The sequence below is a fragment of the Loxodonta africana genome, chromosome 2 (assembly GCF_030014295.1).
Source record: "Loxodonta africana isolate mLoxAfr1 chromosome 2, mLoxAfr1.hap2, whole genome shotgun sequence".
Lineage (NCBI taxonomy): Eukaryota > Metazoa > Chordata > Mammalia > Proboscidea > Elephantidae > Loxodonta > Loxodonta africana.
This window is the reverse complement of record NC_087343.1, coordinates 50,722,081-50,748,899: the sequence shown is the minus strand read 5'-3', so window position 1 is coordinate 50,748,899 and position 26,819 is coordinate 50,722,081. Positions and strand designations below refer to the sequence as shown.

At 39.0% G+C, this 26,819-nt stretch overlaps 1 protein-coding gene across 1 annotated transcript in view; it reads left to right on the top strand.

Annotated features, from left to right (window-relative positions):
- Positions 1–3,496: 3,496 nt before the first annotated feature.
- FGF10 (fibroblast growth factor 10) overlaps positions 3,497–26,819 on the top strand; it is a 98,379-nt gene continuing 75,056 nt past the window's right edge. Inside the window, exon 1 of the mRNA XM_003408021.4 lies at positions 3,497–3,836. Coding sequence (XP_003408069.1) covers positions 3,497–3,836 — 340 coding nt within the window. The remainder of the gene's footprint in view (positions 3,837–26,819) is intronic.

The following is a 26,819-nucleotide window of genomic DNA, read 5'->3' as shown; positions in this document are numbered from 1 at the left end:
ACATTTATGTTAGTGATTCAAATCTATTGGGAGAGATTGAATTCCGTTAAATAGTGCATCTTTCCTGTGGAACTTTTCTCAGGCTTTCTCGGGCTAACCTAAGAGGTGACCTAACAATGCAAAGTAGTAGGGTATTTAGGGATTCAACTGTGCTACAAAAGAAAGGCTGTACAGAAAAGAGTAAAAAGAATGAGATATAATCTAAAAAGCCATGTCAGCTTTTCCTTTGGGCTGTTTTGTAAATGCCCTTCCTGTCATCACGTTGTACAGAAGAGCAGGGAAAGGGCTCTAGAACTTTTAAACACTGCACCTGCTGTAACCAGATTTTAGTATGGAAGTTTTGAAGACATCTTTTCCCCCTCATTTTAGACACGACAACCACAACAAAAAATTAAACTTCTAACTAAAAGATCTGAATAGCTTTTTCTAAGGGAGCAGAAATTTGGTAGGGATGTGTATGTGAGAAAGAGAGAGAATGAGAGAGACAGAGACTAGTTTGGGGCAGGGGGAGCTACTGTATGTTTAAAAAAAAAAAAATCCCAAACTGACATCAATAGTGTTGGTTCCCAGTGTAGAGAAACGCTGGAATAATAATTTCCTGTGTTTTGTAACTTTTCACAGCAGAATCTTTATTGTATGGTTTCATCAAACATAATTAAAAAAAAAATATGTAGTTTTAATTAGTTGTCAGTTCAAACATTTAGGTTCTGTTGACCCACTGGGCTGGAACCCAAGTCCCTTAGAAGCTTTACACTGTCTTTCAGGCATTTGTCAGCTCAGGTATAAAACTGGTGAACCTGACAATTGAAATTAGCACTCTGAGTCCATTTTAAAAAATCCATGCTTTAGTTAAAGAGCAAAACTTGTTTGACGCATGCTCTTTCTTTGCTTAACTCTCCAGTTAATAGCTACAGAAATCAGAGCTAATTATATTAAACTTAAAAATGTACTGTGGTATCCACCACATTGTGGAAATCTTCTGAATAAGCATTACAACGGGTTATAAATAATGCAATTAAAATCCTGGTTCTAGTATTAAATGGTTTTCTTTCAAAGGCTCCGAATGCATAGAAAAACAGAAGAGCACGTAAAGCTATTTTTCCAGTCACTAAACAACGTTAAACAACGTAACTGGGGAATCGTTCCTAAAGCCAGCTTTTTAATTTCTCTGTATTTTCTCCTATTCACGATGAAGACTGAGGCCAAATACACAGTGTAGGGGTTCCGTTGGGTTGGTTTCATGTACACAACCTCTTCTAATTAGGTCCCTCCAGATTTCATTTGCAGCTGTTAAACCTCCAAATGCTCCTTGAAGCGCCCCTCCCTCTTAGATGGGCAGCCTTAATATTAGGTTGAACTGTTTGAAAGTGCCACTTTTGTACACTGACAACGGTAAAATATAGGTCATTTCAGATGCTCCAACATAATGCAAGTGTCCAACTGCCCTACATAACACTTTATGCCAATACATCTCTGGGTGTTCTCCCAGCCAAGTGTTCCCTCCTTCTGAGGAGTTCTTAAAGAAATGGTCCTCTAGGAATTGTCTCTTTCTCAGGTTTGAATGGCTTATCAGTCTTGTCCTCTCTGCGTCTCTTTAGTCTCGGCAAAGGTTGCCTAGTCCCAGAGTTGAGTCTGTTTATACCTGGGTAGGGAGCGAGTTTCTGTGAGCAAGGCAGGAGGAGGAGGCGGTGGTGGAAGAGGGTGACAAGGGAAGGCGACCGATAGTGCAGTTCTACCCCTTTAAACATTAAATTTAAAGACAGAAAAAAACGCCCCTTTATGGCAAAGTGCAAAGGAAATTGCAGAGAAAAGAAAACAGACAGCAGGGTATTCGGCCAAATTGTATGGTAAAAAATCTTTGCAATCGCAATAAAGTGCGTTCGCTTTGAAGTGCACGCGTGATTCAGCAACTGACTCATGTTAGCAATTAGAAATCGTCATTTGGGTTCCTGATTTCATTTGCGCCAAGAGAGAGACGACTTTTAAGGGTGACGATAAATCTCCCTGAGCTTAAAAGGCAGAGAGGACCAAAGTGTGAACTTTTTACTTCAGCAACGGAAGCGAGAAATCAGTGATTCATTAAATCCGAGACCTCCTTGGAAGCTGGCAGAAGAGGAGGAAAGGAAACTAATAATGTCTCCCATTTCTGTGCTAGCTCCGACCAGTTTATAATCTGCTGCTTTGGAAGTTTATCCTCAGCATCTTCTGCTTTCTCCCCAGCCCTCCCCCCTCTGGGAGCGAAAGGGGAAAAAAAAAAAAAAAAGGTCAGCCAAGCACTAGGCTCCAGGTGGCTCCCAAGTACTTCACTGCCAAAAGAGGAAAAAAAAAAAAAAATCCTACGCTGGAAAACAAGTGAGAAAGGGGCTCCCCAGAGGGGATTGGCTCAGCGTGGAAGACAGCAAAATTCGGAGAGCATGAGGATTTTTTTTTTTTTTGAGGATAGCACTCGCGCCGGTGGCCAGCGCTGCGAGCACACGGACGCTTTAGGAGCAGTTAGCCGGAGCTGGAGGCGCCGGCGGAGGCTGTGGCTGCGGCGGCGGCGAGGAAGGGACCCCGAGCTCCGCGCACAGGCATCGCGCTTTCTTCTCGCTCCCCTGCTCTCCCCCCTCCCGGCCCCCTCCACCCCCCTTCCCTGGTGTTCCCAGCAGCCAAGGGTTTCAGATGTCCCACCGCCGTTTGACCCCCTCCCCCCGCTCTTCCACCCCTGCAAATGAGGTTTGACCAGCCGAGGCCGAGCCCACCTCTGGCTTGGTTGGAATCACTGACATTTAGACTCCAGGCTTCAACCTGTTTACAAGCGGGCTTTCCAAAGGAAGGGGGTGGGGGACTAGGGCCAAACAAAACGCCAACCGCCCCCCCCCCCCGCCCCAAACAAGAAGTGACTTTCTGGAGGCTTCAAATCAACAGGCACCACCAAAAAGAGAAAGCAAGAGGGGAAGAAAACAACTGCGACCAGGCAGCTGCCTCCAGTTCTGACAAGTCCAAGGGGACGCACTTTTAGAAGTGGCTAGCAGGCTGGGGCTGTGCCCAGCGGGACCAGAAGGTGCCAGCGCAGAAGGGCACAGGCAGCCCCCAGCCCCCACCCCACCCCCTTTGGGTTTTGTTCACCGTGCTGTCATCTGTTTTTCAGACCTTTTTTGCATCTAACATGGTGAAGAAAGGAGCAAAGAGAACAAAGTGACTTCTGGGGGAGCGGAGATCGCTGGTGACCATCACCACCACCGACACCACCAGCTTCTGTGGCCACCCACGTCCACCATTCACTGGGAGGCTCCAGAGGCGCAAGGCAGCGGTTCCGAGAACGGAGCGAGGAGAGGCAGCCGGCCCTTCCGAGGAGTTATGGATGTTGGTGCATTCAGTTCTGGCCAGATCCGCACCCAGAGGGAGCTAACCAGCGGCCACCACCTCCAGCTGTCTCCTTGCCTTGCACCAGGTCTTACCCTTCCAGTATGTTCCTTCTGATGAGACAATTTCCAGTGCCGAGAGTTTCAGTACAATGTGGAAATGGATGCTGACACATTGTGCCTCAGCCTTTCCCCACCTGCCCGGCTGCTGCTGTTGCTTCTTGTTGCTGCTCTTGGTGTCTTCCGTCCCTGTCACCTGCCAAGCCCTTGGTCAGGACATGGTGTCACCAGAGGCCACCAACTCCTCTTCTTCCTCTTCCTCTTCCTCCTCCTCCTTCTCCTCTCCTTCCAGTGCGGGGAGACATGTGCGGAGCTACAATCACCTCCAAGGAGATGTCCGCTGGAGAAAGCTATTCTCTTTCACCAAGTACTTTCTCAAGATTGAGAAGAACGGGAAGGTCAGCGGTACCAAGAAGGAAAACTGCCCGTACAGTAAGTAGCAAATGCCTGCTCCGCTCCTTCCAATTATCCACCCCCACCCCACACAGGGGGGCAAAATCTCTTCCAGATGTGGCCAGCTAAATATTTACGTCCCCAACCCCTGTAAAATGATTAAGTGGAATACTTTCACACTAACTCACCCCCCCCCCCATGTATACATTGTGCTGCCGCACCCCCTTCTCTTGCTTGGAGCGCTCCCTCCACACCCTCCACCACTTGCCACCCTATCCACCTCTTCTCTGTCTTGTCACTCGCCGGACCACTCAGGGCGCCCGAGAGTTGTTACAGACCATAGATGCCCCTCTCTCTCCACCTCCGTTCCCCACCTCATCCGACCGGCTCCTTTCCCTCCGTTCCGTAAACGACTCGAGTAAACACATTTTATTTCTTTTTGCTGGCAACCTTGTTAAGGGTTTTGGGACAGGCTCCTCAAGCTGAAAATAATTATCCGCTGCCAATTTTAAGGGCTTTATGGGAACTTTATTTAAGAAAGAGAGAGTTATACCCTCTCTCTTACCCCCATCCCCTTACCCCACCACCTCTAGATAGGAGCGAAAAAGCATTTTTCTGGTTCTGATTTTTTTGTTGTTGTTGTTCCTTATGTTGGCTTGAGTGATTGCAGTCCATGAAGTTAGCTTTTCAGGCACCACCGCTGCTATTTGTCTTCTGCCTGCCTTCTCTCTTGGTAACATGATGCTCATGTCTGCATTGTCAACAGCATATGCGCTGCTTTGTGGTGTCCTGTTGTACTCAATTCTTCTGAAACCTCTCATATTGCAGAGCCATACTACTACAGCATTGTAAACATCTGGGACTGGATTCACACAGACCTCACACAAATTTCATTGTCATTCTCTTATTTTCAAAGTAAAAGTCGTATGTCTGTCTCCATGGCTATAGTGTATCCCATAAGATAACTTTTTCTCCTCACTACAGTTTATTCCCTGAATCTCTGGATCTCTATTTCTTTTTTGCAGGGGTGTGGGTTGGGGAGGAGGCGGCGAGAAGGGGTAGATACTGTGTCTCTTCTTGAATCAGTCCAGCAAAACCAGATTACTCCCTTGACTTCCTTTCCAAGTTACTTTCAAGTGGTGGGATCTTTTTTATTGATTGTTATTTGAAAGGATCCCGAGGTTATACAATGGCACCGAAGACAGTAGACCACGACATTTAAGCAACTTTAATGACCATTTAGCATTATCTCAACGGTAAATTCCAGATCACCTTTTAAGGGGGCTTTTTGTGTGTGTATCATTTGGGAATTCCAAGTATATATTTGCAGCTAACTTAATACATGGGGGAGACATTTCAAGGTTCCTTGACCTGGGAAGTACCAGGTATAAAGGAAATGATGGCTGACTAGAATGTAGCATTTTATTTTTAGATAAAGATTTGTGAGAATTAAGACTTTTTTTTCCTTTGGGGACTTACATTCAACTTTACTCCTGTTTCTCCTCAGCTATAGCTTACTTTATTAAAGCTAGCAATATGTTTACATGTTGTAAAAATATTCGTAGACGTATTTTGAGGTGTTCCATTTCATGTTTAATACTAAATAGTCCATTATCCGTATTTTTTTCCATTCTGAGTCACGTGACTGAATTAATGTCATTTCTGTGGAAAGCCTTTTTTTTTTTTTGGCTTGAAAATCATTTGTTACCTGAAATCATTAGATACTCTTTATAGCCTTTATGGGTCCTGATTTAAAGTGTAATACTTTTGTTTACTTCTAAAACAAAATAGTTTTGTTGTCATCCAGTTAGGAGGATGGAGAAGATGCTGTTCAATCATTTGCTGAAGAGTGGGCTGGAAATTAAAAAAAAAATAGTAATAATAATTCACGTGGACTAAAGTTCTTTGTATTTTTAGTTCATGGAGAAAATTCAAGGGACTATAAAAAAAATTTCAGGTTGTTAACCATGATCAGTCTTTTTTCTTTTTTTTTTTTGACACTAACTTGATTATGCCATTGCTTTTTTTTACATTTTAATTGTCTTTATATGTGATACAAGAAAGACCTATCTGCACTGCTTTGGTTTATGTGACTTAAAATTTCTGTTTTCTAGAAGAATGGCCGCTGTGCAGTTAACCATTGAAATGATTTTCCAGTGTACACATTGAATTATATTTTCACAATAACTATCTGTAAGGAGAAAATTTACAAATTTCCATATAAAAACTGGTGTGGAAATTTTCATCCTAACTGCCGAAAATATGCAAATATCTCTTCCCTATGGTAAAGTGTCCCAATAACCTTTGTGGAAATTACAAGCTAAATATCTTATATGGTAATGCAATCTTAATCAATGGTTAAAAATGAAAGGGGGCGTGGTTTACTCTGTTAAATAACGTCAAACCATAAACCATTTCGGCTTTCCAAGAACATCCCTATGAAAATATAGCAAGTGAAAAGTAGAGATTGAAAAAACCTTAATTTCACATGTGGCGGGGTAATCAGAACTCTGCTACAATTTCCAGCTGGACTGATTCAGCTGAAGTACATGGTATCATTAAGATATTGTCTAAATGTTGCATAATTACATATGAACAAACTTTTGCCATGCCTACAGGGTAGTCAGTCAGCCAACCCACCAAATGGTAGCCTGTTAAATATTAGGGTATCTAACCTCTGAAAAGTGTCAGTTCCTTGTCCAAAAACCACATTTCAGTCACTTTTTCCTAAACAAGTTATTAATTACTCTCAATACACAAAGCTGTTCCTTTGAGGTTTGCTTATTTGAAGATTAATTTTCTTTGTTACTTTTGACCCTAGTATTATTGCTGCTCAACTGCAGTAACAGCTTATCTAAGAGGTTATATGCTTGTGATGTCCTGGGTAATTAAACAACTGGTTCACTGGCCTTTTGCCAACAAAATGCTAACAAAAGGGAAGCGAGGAAATCACCCCTAAGCATTGCAAAATCATTTTTAACTTGTATCTCCAAAGCTGGTCCCCAGAAATTCTGTGGTTCTAAAAATACCACATATACTAGATAGTCTTCTCAATTTTGGTGATTGTTATAAATTCTCTATTTTAGGGGGAGAGGGATTGTTTCGTGTTTCTCTGGCATTATATGAGAGTGGAGAATAAAGGGAGCAGAGATGAGTTATGTTTCTTCTGCTAGAAGTCTGAGAAAGCTTGAATAATTTAGAAGAGCTGTGGTATATCTGTCACTGGATACGTGCAGGCTCATTTAGGTTTTGTTTTATCATTCTTTACATCTAGAGCTTTGCCCTTGAAACATTACCACACGCCTCCATTCTGGCCTCCTAGAAAGGCTGGATACAGCTGTTAGGTACCCTTGCAACTGGGACAAGGGGACTCATTTCGAGACAGGAGTAAAACAGCTGTGACCTTCTCCCACAGTTGTCGTTTGTGGAAAGGGGCTATCTAGTGAAAAGAAAAGGTATCCCTAAGCTCCAGACAGCTAACGATAGATATTCCCGAAATGGAAAGCCACAGAGCTGATGAGCCTCTCTGGGAAAGGAATGTGGGAGAGAATAGAGAAGTCAATATTTACTGGGTATGTATTATATGTCCTAGCTCTTTAAATATATATAATATACAAATAAATATATATATCTCATCTAATATTCATCATAGTCCTATAATTTAGATATAACGATCTACAGCTTTCAAATATGAAAGCTAATGTTGAAAAAGTAAACTGTCCAAGGTCATTCAACTAGTGATTGGCTGAGCCAGGATTCAAGCCTGTTTGGTTATAATCTCTCTCCTCTTTCCTCTCTGTGCTGCTGGCAACACTGATACTGATTCATTAGAATTAGAAATCCCCAAACTCTAAAACACAAATTATCCAAAATCTTAAATGGTTATTGCTGTGAACACCGACAGTTCTTCAGAATGACATTGGAACAGGAATAAAGCAACAGTGGACCTGAAGTGACGTATGTTAAAGGTATCACTGAAGGTAGTAGTGTCATATCAGAAAGTGGTAATGTATTCTGTAGGTGAAAACTCTCTTTTGATATTATGTTTGGGCATATAATTGCTTATGGACACAAAAAATACACATACATCAATCTCACTTATGTTAACAGAGGTCATTAGGAATACATGGCTATTTAAGAAAAATCCATGAATGTCATTGTCTATAGTAATTGTTTACAGCTGAGAGCCAAATGTTTAATTGTTCCCACGTGTAATAAAATAATTTGATTGTAAATACCACTGGGAAATCAGGCTGCTGCAGAAACTTCTGATATACGATTCTGAAAAGGGCAGACTCTTAGAGACCTAAAGTTACGTTAAGAAGACTATTTTTAATGTCTTGAAAATCAGTCTTCAAATCAAAAGGGTCCTTCACCATATAAAAATGACAGATTATTGTCTTGGGTTGAAGGCTTGCATTATTGCTTTCTAATTAAAACTGGAGCTTATTGAATGAAGTTAAATAAAGTGAGACAGATAATTGTTGAGAAATATAGGGACTCTAATAAATACCCAAGATTTTTTGGAAAGAAAACCTGTATACAATTTATGACTTCCATTGTGTCTTGTTTAAGTTGGGGTTGTTTCTAGAGTTTCGTTGCATAATTTATAACCGGCAGCATTTAATCATGAGCATGGAGGATTTATGAAGGTGGAAGGCACTGTATTTAAGATTTACATGACACTGTCTTATTACCCTTACTGCATTCCTATCATATGGACCCTCGACCTTGGTGGCTTTATCATAAATCTATTAAAAATGCACAATTAGAGTTCCCTCTTCATAAACCTGATTTATAATCACCTACTGGGAGAAACCCAAGAAATCACAGAAATGGCAGGAATCACGTGCTGGTATTGGAGTCTGAGAATTAAGAGACACCAATCTTTAGGTCTTAGGAATTGCAGGAATCTATTATCCACAGATTTGGACATTCTTTCAAAAACAGGTATTTTTCAAAATGATGTTCGAGCACAGAATTAAAAAAAAAAGAATTATGTCTTACAGAATCAAGGAAACCCCACTGTATACCTACTTGCTTCTACAATTTTGCTGTCCCTTTTAGAGTGAAAATTCTTATCCCTGGGTGTTGCTTTAGTGTTTATTGAGCTTATGGTAGAACATAAACGAGCACTTTCAATTCTTGTACAATTACCTTAATATTCAGAAGCAAACCCAACCCCATTTATCATCCAAAAGTCTTGACTTTCCACAAGCCAATTGGTGGGAAAAAGCTGACAGCTCATTTAAAATGGAACTAATATATTCCTCGCCTTTATGAGCTGCCTGTGAATATCTCCATCTTTCCTAAGCCTTAACTGCCAGTATGCTGATCCAAAATTGTAGCGCAAATGGTATTTCTTTATTACATTTCAGACGGAAGAGTAATACATGGGTATTAGCGCAAAGCAAGTTTAATCTAAACATTAATTCTGTGAACTTTGCAAAGAAGAGTAATTCGGATGGCGGTTTTAAAATTACTGCTCCAACATTTGTCAGCATTAATAGTTGATGTTTGGTTAAAGTAAGTAAAGTATCTGCATTTGCTTCCCAGAAAATAAAAATCTCTTTGAATTTTCCAGTAAGATGGGGCATAAGATTCAAGTCTGTGTAACTTTAATAGAGTTTTAGTCTAGAGATGGGCCTTCTTTTGTCTCTAGTCCTTTCAGCAGAATTATCTGACATGGTATCTTTCTATGATTTAAGATCACTTACATTTGATCGTTGGTGTTCGTTAACTTGGTATCACAGATTAAAGTATATTCTTTCTCATAATCTGTACTTTTTTTTTTTTTAATCAGTGCACATATATTTACCTATGCCAGTCAGCCAGTCCCAGATAACAAAGGATAACCTAGAAATGTGCTTTTGTAATTAGTAAAAAGAAATATATCTGTATCTTGGGAAGCCATAGGTGACACTTTAATTCAAAATGTTGATGCTTTACAAAATCAGGTTATGATTTAAAGCCAAGTATTTAAAAAAAATTTTTTTTTTTTATTTAGTTTGTACAGATTTTACACAAATAGAAAGTTCCAAGATAGCTAAAAGGGAGCCAGGTCACCCACAAAATAATGGCCTTAAAGGCTCCCTTGCTTTTAAATCAGGTCAGTTGTGTTCTTTTCTTTGAACACTGCGTTCTAATTGGAGCAATAAATCAAAGAAGACACTCAGAGTAGATTCCCATGTAAGGTGGACAACTGGACAGTGACTTTTTACTGCTGCTAACACGTGCATCCAATTACCATTTGATAGATTCACAGTGCTGGCAGTAAAGCATTGCCTCATTTTATAGTTCACCTAATAATTCTTCAACCCAAATCTGTCCACCTTTACCTGTATCTAATCTGTTAGCATGTGTGTTATCATTAATAAGGAATTTTCAAATGTTTGGCATGCTTCCTACAATGAATAATGACATTGAGATAGTAACGAATCATCTAACTAACCATAATACAAGAGGTAAAACATTGATTAAGTTGACATATTACCAACTTGAAATAATTGCCAAGTAAATATAACCTAATTGTTTCACTACAGCTATAACCTAATTTTCAGTAGTGTGGGTTAACTGCGAGATTTTTTTTTTTTTAATATTTTTCTATGATTTCTTCCCCTTCTCGCCCCCCCCAGGGACCTTGTGTGAACGTGCTTTACTAATAAACATACAAGTCAGTTCATCCTTAATCTTTTTTGAGGCATTGCCCCTGTGTTGAGGATAACAAGACATATTCATAGGCTCTTTACAATTCAAGGCTTATTTACATCTTTTTAAGAGTTCTGTCTTGAGGCAAGTACATATCTGAAGTGAGAATTGGCCCTCTGATACTTTATCACCTCCTTACCACTCCATTGGAAACCCTGGTGGCGTAGTGGTTAAGAGTTTGGCTGCTAACCAAAAGGTCAGTAGTTCAAATCCACCAGGTGCTCTTTGGAAACCCTATGGGGCAGTTCTACTCTGTCCTGTAGGGTCGCTATGAGTCGGAATCAACTCAATGGCAACAGGTTTTTGTTTTGCTTTTGCATATATTTGAGGCCAGGGCAAGTCATCTATTTTCATTGCTTAGCACCCCAAGTGACATTGAGGGCCAAGGACCTGGACTGGTTTATATGTCCAGCATACAAAACAAAGAGTTTATATTCTATGCATAAAAACTTTCAGAAATGAGAATTCAACCTACTCCATCAGGATCCTCTCTCCTTTCGAACCTCCAGTGAGTACACTCTTATCCCAACTCTCAGGCTAATTTCTTATAGCTCTGCCTTTACTGAGGCGCACAAACCATAGATAAGCACCCTTCAAAGAACGGATGCTGACTGTCCGGTTACTAAATCGTCATTCTGTATTTTCCTCCAGGCTAACTATTCTGCTCTCAATAACTTTCCTTACAAGTTCATTTGATCTTTCTTTTCAATCATTTTAGTACACGCAACACTTACCAGCTACTTGGTCATTTTCTTTACCTATTTGCCTTTGTCTGGACAAAATTAAAAAAGTGAAGGTGATTTAGGAAATCAAGTAGTTATTTCTCTTCTACTTTAGTCATCATTCGCTTCAAAGAAGTTGAATGCTGATTTGGGGAGTCTGATTTTCCCAGCTTCCAGAATTACGCTTAGATTACCAAGCCTTCTGTACACCCCTGCCAAATGTAGATTTTCTTGAACTAAACTCTTATTCTCACTAATACTGGTTAGCAGTGGGGAAACAATGGAAAATATATATTCATGTATACTCTAGATATACTACGTAGTAGAAATGCTCATATCTTTATTAGAAAGCTGTAGAGATACTGTCAGAAGTTAGAATATGTATTAATACCTTAAGTGAGTTTATGTTCTTTCAAGGCAGAATCTTTTGTCACTGATTGCTGAATTAGATTTATTTTGATTATATAGAACCTGATTACACATATTAAATTGTTCTGTTAATGTAAAAATATTAAAAGCTTTTTTCAATTGTTTTTAAATTATATGTATTTCCAAAGCCTAAATAACTTTGATTTATTGATAGAATTATTAAAAGAAGAATTAATATCCTGTAACAAGAGGAGGAAGGAAACCCTGGTGCCCTAGTATTTCAGAGCTATGGCTGCTAACCAAAAGGTTGGTAGTTGGAATCCACCAGGTGCTCCTTGGAAACTCTATGGGGCAGTTCTACTCTGTCCTATAGGGTCGCTATGAGTAGGAATTGACTCGACAGCAACGGGTTTTTTTTTTTTTTAACACGAGGAAAATGGTGAAACATGACACTGATTTACATACTATTTGTGATCTAAAATGCGATATATTTGTAATGTTATTAATGACATTAATTATCAAGGCTTTAAATCAGATTTCTAGGACATTTTTGGGAACATCTCTATAGAGGGGCGTGATTCCTTAAATATGAAAAGAAAGTGTGCTTGGGAGGCTAGTAGATTGAATATTATAGTATAAACATTTAATAAAAAAAAACTATAGAAATGTTTTAAATCTCAGATATGCTGATATCCAGGAAGCAAGAGCAACGCTACAGAACACGGAATGAGAATGTTAGAAGCCAGAAGGACAGCAAAAGGCAAAGAGGCCACAGAGCATTTAGGCACATCCTGGAAAAGGAGGAGGAGATGCTTTGCTGGAGTGATGAAGACAAGGGTTTTGAACTCCCAAGAAAGAGATCAAGCTAATGAGTACCAATGCAAAAGAGCTGACATGACAAGAAAGGTGTGAGAGAGATATAACCCAAGCCCTGGCATTCAACTGGATGTTAAATTAGCTGAAATGAGAACCTGTGATCTAAGAAGAATCCTGCAGCAGTAATCTCAGGCACGGTATCAAAGCAAGGAAGGCTAAATCCAACTTCTCCCTGAAGAGGCCATATGGTAGAGTGACTAAAAGTGTGGACTTTGATTGAAAGTATGGGCCTTGATTAAAAGTGGGTTTTGAAGCCACAAAACACATTGCCGTCGAGTCCATTCTGACTCATAGCAACCTTATAGGGCAGAGTAGAACTGCCCTATAGAGGTTCCAAGGAGCACCTGGTGGATTCGAACTGCTGACGTTTTGGTTAGCAGCCGTAGCTCTTAACCACTGTGCCACCAGGGTTTCCTTGAAGCCACAAACATGGGTACATTAAAAAAACGATAGCAAGAAGCCCATTGCTGTCCAGTGGATTCCAACTCATAGCAACCCTGTAGGACAGAATAGAACTGTCCTGTAGGGTTTCCACAGAGCAGCTGGTAGATTCAAACTGCTAACCTTTTTGGGTAGCAGCCGTAGCTCTTAACAACTGCGCCATTAGGGCTCCTCTATCCTACATGGTAAAGATTAAATGAGATTATTCATTCGTTAATTCATTTAACAGAAATATATTAAGTACCTACTTTGTGTCAGAGACCTTGTAAGATACAGTAAATACAGTGGTGAAAAAAAGATGCTGTTTTTGCTCTCAGAGAGCTTACATTCTACTGATAATATTAAAAAGCAAGCAAGTAAAGAGGTGTATGATGAAAAATAGAAGTAAGTGATATAGAAGAAACAAATAGGTCAGTGTAACAGAAAACTGCTGGAAACTATTCTAAACAGCATGGCTACAGAAGCCTTTCTGAAGAGATGGGAGGAAGGGAACAGCATGGGGAGAGTTTGGTGCCTCCAAGGAGTAGAGAAAAGGCTGGAGCTTAGCGAAAAGTTGGAAGAAGTCAAGCTGATGCGTGCAAACATCTCAGCAGTGCCTGCCTCATAATAAACCCTCATCAAGTGACTACTATACAAAGAAAAAAGCTAATATGGTACTTCCTCTTGTTTCAGGGGAAAGTGTCAGGAAAGCAACTAGGAAATTATTTGATGAAGTGGGAACTGAAAATACTGGAATGGAAGAAAGAGGCAGAGATGGAGAATATACTTGGCATTTTTAAAAAGGAAAATTATTAGAACACCTGAAATTATTTAAGAATTGGAATTGTAGTGTTCGTAGTGGTCTGAAGTTTGGTAGTGGCCTAGGTTTTTTTAAGAGACTGGTAGCAAATATTTGAAAATGGGAGGTAACTTAAGGAGAGAGTGAGGAGCTGAAAATAAAGAATAGAAGATAACAAACGTGTTCAAGGACACAAACTATAAAAGAAAACAACAACAAAAAACCGAGGATAGGAACAAAACAGGTAACTGGAGATTTTAAGAAGACAGCTAATAGGATATAAAAGAGAAAAGAGAAAAAGCTATTCCTTATTTTTAAATATTTCAAAACAAATCTCTTAAATTCTACTACGATTTTGAACCAGGATTATCTCAGATGCTCATTCTCAGTAAATTCCATAGTTAAATTTCTCATCCCCGGAATAGAGGCCTTTGTGGCCCATACCCTCTATGGGTTTGCAGTCTAGAGCTGGAGACAGACCAACTTCATAGGGAGTGGGAAACAACATATAAAGCAGTTGATAGAAAGAAAAGCAGTAGCAATGCTCTAGAACTGCCCCATAGGGTTTCCAGGCCTGTAAATCTTTACAGAAGCAGACTGCCACATCTTTTTCTCCCACAGAGTAGGCTGATGGATTGAACCACTGGCCTTTCCGTTAGCAGCAGAGCGCTTAACCACTGCTTAACCATGAAGGCTCCTTTTAAAGTCATTGATAAAAACCAAAACCAAAGCCACTGCCGTCGAGTCGAATCCGACTCATGGCGACCCTATAGGATAGAGTAGAACTGCCCCATAGAGTTTCCAAGGAGTACCTGGTGGATTCGAACTGCTGACCTCTTGGTTAGCAGCCATAGCACTTAACCACTACACCACCAGGGTTTCCAAAGTAGTTGATACAGTAAATGCTAAATAAGCAGGTCAGAATTTAAGTAAACAGCAACCTCTAACTGAGGGAGAGATGAATGACACCAAGAGAGCCACACTAAGGATAAGGGACAGAAACAGAGATACAAAGAGAGGAGTAAGAACAATTTAGGCATAAAAGAAGTATATGGGCATAGAAGTAGCCGTGACTTTTTCAAGAAACAAGCAAGCCAATGGCGAGATAACAGGGCATTTACTTGTTAGTAGGCATAGCACTTTTTATAGCAAAATATGGTAGAAAGTGCTGTCACTTGAGGGAAGTGTGTGAGTACCCTTATATTTGAGGACATGTATTTTCTGCTAAGATATTACTTAATACAGCTTTCATTCAAAATGGTCTTCTGTTTATTTTTATTTTATATTTTTGAAGAAAAAAAGCAGTAGAATTTTTGAAAAGAGTATTAGCTGTAGTAAAATTGATATAAGTATTAAAATAGCAAAATTTGTAACTTGGTCAGAAAAACCCCCTTTTTAATTTTATACTAGAGATAGAAGAAGGAAGTAGTTCTTTAGCAATGACATTATCTTTAGCAATCCTGATTTGCTAAACAATCATTCCTTAAAATTTTAAAATACTACCTACTGTGGAAGTTCATGATACGTATATGTCACGAGGAGAGAGTTTTTGTCATTTCTGGCGGATTCCCGAAAGGGACTACTGAGGCATTAATATTGCTTGCTATAGTTGTGCAATTTTTCTTGTCATTCCTCTTCTAAAGATTTACTTGGTTTAGGCGATCATGAAAAGGAGACTATAGTTCTTTTTTCATGCAGAAGAGTAGACTTCTTTTTTTTAAACAAGCTGGGAGCAGGATACAAACAGCGTGTATATAACTGCTCTGGTGATTAAGACCATGACCTCTAGAGACAGACATGGTGGTATGGAATCTGGCTTCCAAAACCGCATAGCTGCGTGACCTTGGGCAAGTCACTTCACTCCTTGGGCCTCCGACTCTGCATCTGCTAAATGTAGATGATAATATCACCGATCTCATCGTTCTTGGAAGAGTAAATTTGCACATTTACAAATGAAATTATAAATGTGAAGTTCTCAATCTAACACCTGACACATTTTTAAGAGCTCACAAATGTTATCGAACATGACTGCGTTTTATGCTATGACTACCTGTGTTGTTTTTAATTATTCCATTTTCCAAAAAGATCTGTAAATCATGGAATAATGAGAAAAATATTGGGCAGAAAATCGATATCATACCGCCTTTTCGTTTATAGCGCATTTTAATTTTTCATCAGTTGATTATCAGGAAAATCCTCTGAAATGGGTAAGATAGGCATTGTTACCCCCACACTATAATTAGATGAGACTATTGAGGCTCGAAGTTAAGGTGCCAGACTGAAGTTACACAGTTTGGATAAGTGAGTCAGGATTCAAGCCTACTACAGTCTTAGGGTGACCTTTTGTTTTGGCTTGCCTGGGGCAGTCCCAGTTTATGCCTCTTGTTCTGGTACTTTCATTAATAGCACCCCTGCTCACTCTCAAATTGTTGCATTACAAAATCACCATAGGCTTAGTCAGTCTGATCTAAGTAAGGCACAAGCCATTTCTCTCTTAGCTGCTTCAACCTCTTTCCAATGTCCTCAGGATAATATCTAAATTCCTTCTTATGTTATATAAGGCTCTAATAATTTGCTTCCTCCCCACTCCCCAACCTCATTTCTCACTAGACTCCCCATTCTCAACATGCTGAGCTGACTTCAGTTCCATAACGTGCCTTGTTTGCCCATGTTGAGACCTTATCCATACTGCTGTGTCTGCCTGGAATGGTGTTCCTCTGTCCTCGTGCCCAACTCTTCTTTCACCTTTCAGTTAGATGTCATCTTTGGGAGCCTTCCTGTTGTCCCCTCAAAATCTGTGCTCCCAAACACCCTGTACCTAGCTCTGTTATTACATAGTACCATGCTGAGTAATTGCTTGTTTATCCATCTCATTTTCTCTTAGACAGAGAAAGCGCTTTGAGGGCGAGGATTGTACCTTATTGTACCTCATTGTGTGCAAGCACTTCCTACGGTGTTTGGCATATAATTCCAGTTGCTGTTGAGTCGATTTCGACACATGGCAACCCTGTGTGTGTCACAGTAGAGTTGTGCTCCATAGGATTTTTAATGGCTGATTTTTCAGAAGTAGATCACCAGGCTTTGCTTCTGAGGTACCTCTAGATAGACTCAAACCTCCAACCTTTCAGTTAGCAGCCGAGCATGTTAACCGTTTTTATCACCTAGGTTCTCTGTCTATATCAGGTAAATTACTATATTTAATTGTATGACTTGATCCAGTCAGTTAGGCTTGATTTGGTTCAGTTGTTTGCTCTGAGAAAATGTGATTAATAGCCTACTCATCTGAAAAACAGTTGATTGAAATAAACGATCTTCTGAAATTTCATTCAGACCTAATCTCTATGATTCTGAGAACTTGGAAAATAATGTAGTAGGGCCATCATTACTTAGCTGAGTGTTAACTAGTCAAACTCAAATTTCTGAATGGAAATTGCTTTCTCCCTGAAACAGATTGTTTTTCCATATTTCTCCAAGTCGCCTATCTAGGACTACGATTAATTATGTTCAGTGGTGAGAATGACTTTACTCCCTTGTAAAATTCCTGCTGGCTGTGGCTGTTTCTGGCATCAGGGCTGAGTTTGGCCTCTGAGATAATTTGGTGACACTTAAGAAATCAGCAATTTTTAATGATTTATTTAGAGAGGAAGAATAATGTCCTGCAAAGAGTGGGAGAAAAGGGATATGGTTTATAGTCTTGGCTGTGTCAAAACATTCGCTGTGTTATCTTAAGCGAGTCATTTACTTTATCTTGGCCTCAAAGAATTAATCTATAAGATGAGTGTATTGAACTAAATTATTTTTAAGCTTCACAACACTGAAGTACCAGATTCCAGGACTATACAAATATTAGATAGTAATTGGAGTGGTCTGCATAGTGACCATCCAGAGATGTGAGTTTCTAATCCCTAGAACCTGTGGATATGACCTTATATGGTAAAGTTTTTGCAAATATGATTAATATAAGAATTTTTCGATGAGGAGATTATCCTGAATTATCCAGGTGGGCCCTAAATGCTATAACACGTGTCTTTATAGGAATAGGCAGCGGGAGATTAGGCACACACAAAAGGCAAACCTGATATGACTCTGGAAGGCAAGGGAGAAATTGGAATATGTAATGCAGCTGGATCTGAAGATGGAGGAGTGGGCCATGAATCAAAGAATGTAGCTTCAGAAGCTAGAAAAAGCAAGGGATAAATTCTTCTCTAGAGCCTCCATAGGAAGGGTGTCCCTGCTATCACCTTGATTTTGGCCTAGTGAAACTGACTTCAGACTTCCACTATTTTAACTGTGACAGAATAAATTTCTATTATTTTATGCCACCAAGTTATGGTATTTTGTTATAGAAGCCCCAGGAAACTAATACAGATTTTGGTACCAGGAAGTGAGGTGCTGCTGTAACAAATGCCTAAAAATGTGGAAGTGGCACACTTTGAGGTGTATGATGGAAAAAGCCTGGATTGCCTTAAACAGAATGTTGGTAGAAACATATACATTAAAAGTGCTTCTGAAGTGAGTTCAGAAGGAAATGAGCACAGTAGAGAAAGCCTATAACATCTTAGAAAATACATATATACAGAATGTTGACAGAAAAATGAATGCTAAAGGTGCTTCTTATGAGGGCTCAGAAGGAAATGAGGAGCATGTTATTGGAAACTGGGCAAAAGGAAATTCTTGCTATATAGTGGTAGAAAACTTAGCTGAATTTTGTCCTAAAGTTGTGTGGAAAGCACAGTTTGTAAGCAATGAACTTGGATATTTAGCTGAGGAGAATTCCAAGCAAAGTGGTGAAGGCACAACCTGGTTTCTTCTAGCTGCTTATAGTTGAATCTAAGAGGGAAGAGATAAGAATTGTTGAACAAAACGGAATCAGCACTGGATTATTTGGTAAATTCTCAGCCTGTCATATTGCAAAAGATGCTAATATTAGGAGATTCACTGTTAGGAAAGCATGCTCTGGAGAGAAGGCCAGAGGTGTGGCTGACAACCTTACGATACATTGAAGAGATTAGACATGTACCACATGGATTCCATAAGTAATCTAGCAGAAGCCAGAAATAAAGATAAGCCTATGCAGGAAAGAACTGTGTAGGACCCTCTTGTCCAATGGCATGAATCTCTGCGACATACATGGGAAACCCACAAGGTATTTGAGAATGCTGTACTAACAGAAACTGGACTGCAAACTTGGACTGAAAGGGACACAGGAAAAATGAAGGAAGGCTGTCAGTATCCCAAAATCTACTGGCAGGAAACAAGATGATAAAACTTGTCAACTGCAAATAGTCGTCACCCTTCAAGAAAAGGTAAGATTATTCCAAGGGCAGAGCTTTGTACCCAGAGTGTGGAACCACAGGCGCAGGGGCAGAGGCTCAAGCTGTGGGTGCAGAGGGTAGAGCCATGGGCCCAGAGGGTGAAGCCTTGAGCTACAGAAAATTATTCCTAGGCCACGAAACCTAATAGAATTTGCCCTGCTGGATTTCAAAATGGCTTGGAACCAGTGATCCAGTTCTTCCTTCCATTTCCCCCCTTTTGTAATGGAAATGTCTATAACTCTTTTGTATGTCTAGTCCACTCTTTTATTTTGGGAACAGATGAATTACTTTCTAGTTTCACAGGCCCAGAGGTGGGTAGGAATTTTGCTCCAGGATGAATCATCCCCAGAGTTTTACCCATACCTGATTCAGATGATTTAGATGATTATATTTAAGTCTTTTGAACAGATGATATCCAGATGAGATTTTGGACTCAGGTTGAAATTATAACTGGTTGGAACATTTGGGGATGTTAGGATTAGGTGAATGTATTTTGCATGTGGGATGGGCATGAATATTTGGGAGCCAGAGGGTGGACTGTAGTAGGCTGAGTAATATCAACTCTGAAATATCAGGTCTTAATCCCTGGAGCCTATGAATGTTACCTTATGTGGTAAAGTTTTGCAGGTGTAATTAAGTTAAAGATCTTGAGGTGAGATTATCCTGAATTGTCCAGGTGGGCCCTAAATGCCATTACATGTGTCTTTATATGAGTGAGGAAATGAGAGATTAGGTACACACAAAAGTCAGAAGGTGATGTGGTAATGGAAGGAGGGATTTGAAGATGCAATGTTGCTGGATTTGAATATGAAGGAAGGGGCATGAGTCCAGGAATGCAGCTCCAGAAGCTAGAAGAGGCAAGGGATGGAATCTCCCCTAGAGCTATTGGAGGAAGTGTAGCCATACTGACACCTTGATTTTGGCTCAGCGAAACTGATGTTGGACTTCTGGCCTCCGGAATTGTTAGAGAATAAATTTCTGTTGTTTTACACCACCAAGTTTGTAATTTGTTACAACATCCCTAGGAAACTAACACAATAACCTATGACAGCTTTATGTGGTCCTAGTTAGGGACGATTTGCCCCCCAAAACAGAGTATCTTATTGTAGAAAGAACACTAAGCATGGCTAAAGTCGATGTAGGTTCAAACACTGTATCCACTGTATTCATTAATTGTTCCCTGGGATAAGTTTCTGAGCCTCTGCTTTCTCATCTGATCTGTGAGGATTAAATAAAATAAGTTATGTAGAAGCATCTAGCAAAGTACTAGGCTTATAATGGGACCTCAAATTTTAGCTGAGTCTATATTGATCAAAAATTTTAAATGGCTGTATATTTGAAAGATGTCATCTAAAAATATGTCTAGCTTATTTGCACAGAGTACCTTGACCTGCTAGACACAACAGCAAATATCTTTAATCATTTGTTAAAGACCTGGCTACAAAGATCCGTTTTCCCACTGGGTATAAGGCTGATGTAACTGGATTAATGTGTGTTCCCTTTCTCTCTATGGGTTCAAGAGTCACTCTCCTGAAGATGAGTGCTAAATCCATGGGAACATACCCTTTTCTATTTAAAGAGGCCTTTTTATACTTAAGGATGATAGAGGAACCATTTAATGAATGAATAATTTATACAATTAAAATGTCATTAGATAAGTGATACTTTCTGAAGGGTGTTTTAAGTGTTTATGTATATGGAAGCTACTGCATATGTGCTGTTCTTGAAACTAAAACCTTGCATCATCTAGCCTCTCTGACTATGGATGGAATTCATAAAACATGCTATGTTTAAGCCTTGTACATCTCAAAATGCTTCCATAATAGTGCAGCTTTCCTAAAATTTATCATCACAATTGCTTATATCACTTAAAATTTTAAGGCCTGGAAAAAAAGCAAGATTCTAAAATGGGCATTTCTGCTTACTAAGAATTAGTTTCTCTAACAGTAGTAAGTGCTATGAAGTTCTAGACAGTGGATAACTATTTCGCTTTATGTCTTAGGCTAATGGGACTTTTGCCAAGCTGGGACTGACAGTGACATCTTCTGATGTAGAGTTTTATGGAGCTTATTCCTTTTTCTCCTTAACACTCATTGTCAACTGAGTGCTGGGGCTGTAGTAATTTCAGAAGAGAGGTGTGGTGGTGATGCTGGGAAAGGCAGCTGCAATTAGGAATAGGACTCTGGTGCAAGGGAACTGGGTAATAAAAAATGGTCCAGGATTACCTTGAGCACAGCCGTGAGGATCACCTAGGGGTGTGGTTCAATCCTACCATGCCTGAAAGCACTCACAAGACTTTTACTTCTATTCTCTGAGGCCAGGCAAAGTAGCTTACCAAACCAAACCCATTGCCACAGAGTAGATTCTGACTCATAGTGACCCTATAGGACAAAGCAGAACTGGCCCATAGAGTTTCCAAGGAGCACCGGGCGGATTCGAACTGCCGATCCTTTGGTTAGCAGCCGTAGCACTTAACCACTATGGCACCAGGATTTCCCAAAGTAGCATAGATGCATCCAAATCAACAGGAGGTTTCTGAACCTTTCTTACTAATACAGTGACCCCAGACAGTTGTGAGTTTTAGTTTGAGATCCATTCCTTACTCATTTCACTTAATAAAGATAGGATTTCTGCTAACAAGCACTTAGAAAAGAGGTTGAGAGCAGAAGATTTGAAATAGGTAATAAGACAGTATTTCTTAACGTTGGGTCCATGGACTGCATGATAGGAATGAACTAGGTTGCTTGCTCAAAATGTATTCCTATAATTTCTTAGGTTGGCTCTATAGGAAATCCCTATTTTCCTGTGTTGATGATGGAAAATGTTTTGAGGCAGTTCAGTTTTTAGTCAGTTTATAGATTCTTCATTTGCCATTGCAGAACTACTTCACAGAGAGAAGGAGGGGCAGATAAGAGGTGCAGGAACAGAGATCTGCATTTTAATAAACACCCCCAAGTAATTCTGAATGCCAACTAACCGCTAAGAAATATTCAAATTAAGGGTGACACTAAGTGTGGAGGTGACAGGAGAAAAGGCCACCACATTAAAAGGTGTTTTGAAACTGTGATAATATGAAAAAGTGGGTAGAATGAATTTCATACACACATTCCCTGTTTGCACATTTTCCATTTTTGCACATATTTTGGGGAAAGAGAATGTGCTAGTATATTCTGTAAAGAGGAACTAATTTTTAAAGTAAGTTAAAACGTATGCTAATGTTCAGATATTCCAGATATTCCCTGGTTGGTGCAAGAGATTTTCTGATAAACGTGAGATTTAGGTCAGTTTTCAGCTCATTGTTTTAAGTGTATAAGTGCGTTTGTGTTAAATCTGGGGTGGGGGGAGCAAGCGAAGACGTGATAGCCACCTACAGTTGCCTGTGTTCTCACAGTGTTAGCGCGCCCTAACATTGCTATTTATGGGGAGGTGTTGGGGAAGTTACACTAAATAACAACTGTGTAAACCAACTTTTAGAGATACGGGGCTCCTCTCAACCTTTTTTTTTTTTCTTTCTTTTTCTTATTTAAACCACAGGAATTTGTATATGAGTGCTTCTAATCCCAAGAGTTAGACTGGGTTTTTTTAATCCCAAGAGTGTTGGCAAGAACCTAACCCTCAATGTGATCACTTGAATTTGGAACACAACTTCCAAAGCTGGAAGTCTGATGAAGAAATACTGATGACATTCTATCATTTCCTCTCAAAACTCTTTTAAACTCAGGCAGCTTCATTGAGAGGAATTTCCCTTTATTGCAAGGAATTCCTTCTTTTAGTTATGGAAATTACTCGAATTTCAGTTCCTGTTTGTGTAAAGGTCCTTCTGAGGCGATTGGGCCTGGCATTAAAATAAAAGCTATTGCAAAGTTCACCTTGGGTGTGCCATGAGTATGCAAATTACAGGCTCCTTTATAGCGCCAGTGACTTTTTTTTATACCTACTAGAGAAACCATATACCAGACTAAACCCTATTTAAATCATGGAGGATCTCCTTTAAGTCATGGGGAATATGAATCTGGAAACATTAGTAAAGAATTGAGGACACGTAACACATCGTCTGATACATCTGTGTTTCCATAAATGTTTTTTATATATTATTTATTTGTACTGAAGCCTTCAAACTCATTTAATAAGATTAGTCAGAATGTATTCAGCTGAGTTTAGTAGTATGTAACCACTGATATTGACCATAATTTATTTGTTTGAGATGGTTACTGTCCTGACATAAAGTAGCGTAGTTGGATTTTTCGAAATCCGGAAAGATTTTGTGGAGATTTGAAAGTATTTGTGACATTCTTCAGTGCTATGTCTTATGAGGCACTTGACCAAATACATTTTTGCCCTAATGTTCTGTGCTGCAAGGAAGGCATCAAACTATTTCAACTATTAAAGAATTGCCCACTGTTGATTTTATTCACCAGAAAAATGCCATCATCAACTGTCAGATTATATCTCCTTTTTATGAAAATGATTATAGAATAAAAGCATGCTATCAGTCTATGTTCCAGACCACGCACCCATCCCATGGCTTTGTTCAGTGAGTGACACTCCAATTGAATTCATAAGCTTTTCCACTCATAGTAGATGCTCTTTTGTGATGAAAAAATAGTAGATCCGGGGACTAGAAAGAGGAAAATTAGAGATTGGGATAAACTGTGTTATTAAATTTATTCTTATTTTATATTAAAAACAATGAAGAATTTAGCAATATCATTTCTTCAATATCTTAAATAGACTATAGGGAAAACCCTTTTTTTCCTGTGTTGATCATGGACATGTTTTCAGGCTGTTCACTTTTAATAAACTTACGGATTCTTCATGTGACATTGTTTTAATCATTTTGGATATCCGCAGAATCCACTGAATAGACAGGCAAAGATTTTTTAAAAAGAATACAAAGATTTTATTAGAAGGCATTGAATGACTGATGTAAATTAAATGAATGAGCTAGACTACCGATATCTAGCTCCATGATTTTAGATATTATTTCAGCTCTGTTTTCAGAGTGGGATAAAATAATAATAATAACTAACACTATTGAATGATTGTTGTTGTTGCTAGATGCCATCCAGTTGGCTCCAACTCATGGTTACTTTATGTCACAGAACAAAACATTGCCCGGTCCTGCATGGTCTTCATTGTCATCTGTAGGTTACAGCTCATTGTTGTGGCTATTATTGAATGCTTATTTATCCTAAATTCTTCACGTGTGTACTCCTTTAATCTTCACAACAACCGTATGGAATGGATACTCATGTTATTCCATTCTACAGATGGAAAATTTAAAACCATAAAGAGACTTAAGTTAACTAAAGTCCTATAGCAAATATAGGTGGAGCTAGAATTTGAAGACAAGTAGTGTGTCACTCCAGTCACTTAATCACTATGCTATGATGCCCTTCAGTAAGATACAGCTAGTCTAATTTGAAGTCTTTTAGTCAAGCAGAGGTGAATTGGGTATTATGATACATCTTATGGCTGGAGGAGCCTTATGTCGCATTCTATGCTTTTTTGATTAGACTTTGCGTACATAAAGACCAAAGAATATCTCTCCTTAGCATCTACAAATTTGTGCCTGTAGCTGCAAAAACCTGGCTCCTGACCATTTTTATCTTGGTACTTGCAATGGCTAAAAAAGAGACAGATAAAACTATATGTACTTTTCCAATAGTAACCTTTTTAAAGAATGATAAAATGAAAATCTATTAAAATAAACTTTTAAAGTAGGAGCTCCCTTTTCTGCCAGTTCTTGTACCTTGAAATCCCTTATGTCATTTATTTAATATCAAAGATGATACTTTTGACCTCCTTGCATATGAGGAGAAAATATTTATTTTGTTTTTTTCCAGTTTGAGAAGTATTTGTCTTGATTCCAGACTGCCTGGAGACATAATCTCTCACTAAGAAAGCAAAATTTTAAAAGAAGTTTACTTAGAATGGCTGATCTTTTCCCTTCCATTTAATTTTCCCGTAGTTCCCAAGTTCAAGACTCAAAGTACTCTCTTTATTAAAGAAAGCGTTTCACATTAAACAGCCACATCTACATGTAAGCATTTCTAACTCCAAAGGATAGCTTAAAAATGATTTAATATTCTATCAAAGAAAAGATTCATTTCCCCATTTTAGTAAATGCCTTTCCTAATGAGTTTCAACCAAACTAACATAGAATCAGCTTTTGGCATACCTCGTGCTAATGGCAGATTTGCTTTTTGCTTTTGAAGGCGAATTGATATTCACAAATCATATGTCACAAGCCACTAAAAGTGTCAGAATCCCACAGCAGGCCCTTGGTGGTTTGTTAATCTCTCCTGTTTAAAGGAAACAGACTAATTCACTTAAATATAATGAAAGCCATGCCTGCTCCAGCCCAGTACTCAAAGAGTGTCAGCCCATGCAAGTCCTGCCTTCTTTCTTCACCTCCTTCTTTCCTGGCTCTGACAATTAAACATGAAACTAAGAAGCAGTGATTTCCTTAATGTTGCCATGTCTGAGTTATTTCAGATGTCACATATGTGAAAAATGTAGAATGCTTTTTTTTTTTCCTTTTGCATTGAAAACATATACAAGTGTGTATCCCTGTCTACCTCTCACCATTGTTCTCATCAAAGCATAAAAGATAAAGCAGGATGTTAAATGGAGGGGCCAGATGTATATATAACCTTTTGCCCTCATTATTCTAATTGGCTTCCATTAGGAAGAGGGAGGGAAAAGTAAAATAGTACAAAGTAGAAAATAATTGATACAGAGGTGAGAGAGTGAACTTTTAGATTGGGTTGGCTAAAATCTGGGAATATTATAATCAGGATGATAGAAGACGAGTTTCAAAAGGATCAAATCAAAGATGATCGGTATAACATTAATGAGAGGAAAGGAAAGAATTTATTTCAGATCTGTGTACCCAGAAATTGTCAAACTGTGGTCACTTGAGCTCAAGCTACATTATTGTTTAAACATTTCTCATATACGCATTTATTTTTGTACTTTGAAGGAAGAACCAGATGTTTCTTGGTGTTTACTGCCCACATACACATAATTCACACTTTGGCTAATTAAGTTTGTAGTTAGCAGATTTCTTCGCTTATGTTTTGTTTTGCCTTTTGGTTTTGTTTCCCTTTTAATAGCTTTAGGTACATGTAGGTCTCCCCTCTGAAACTTGCTGCAATACGTAGTGAGGTTAGATCTTCCTATCAAGTACCTTAGTGACAAAGAAAGGACTGGAATGAAAATTCCCTAGAATGAAATAGATTTTTACTTTCAACATATGTCTTAATCAAGGCATAGAGATATAAGAGTGAAAATCTGGAGTTAGGACATTTAGGGGGAAAAAACAATTTTCATTGCAAGCATACTGTACATGTTAGTCATGGCTCAGAGTGGAGTAGGAATTTTATGGAGCAAGAAGGGGGAGGGGTAAGAAGAAGGTTATGAGTTTCCTTTCAAATGTATTTTTAAAATAGCATTACAGAATCAGGATTTATGAAGAAAGGAAGGCAATAACAAAAAAAGAGAGTTTTTGTTTTGACAAATTATTTGAGAACTGAATTGACCACCAGGAAGGAGGCATGAAGAGACCAAAAGGAGACGACTGATAGAAGAGTTCTTGAATGTGGCAATGTCTGGATTTCTACAAGACAACCTGCCAAAGTCTGTTGACAGCTAATCTTGGAGTATAAAGTATGATTGGAGGTCTTACGTATGGAAAGAGCATTTGGAGGTCATTTAGGTCATCTCCAGTCTCTATCCACAAACCACACTCTTTGTCATTTTAGAGCTCTCCCACCCACAATGCTTTTTTTGACAATACTTATCATTATCA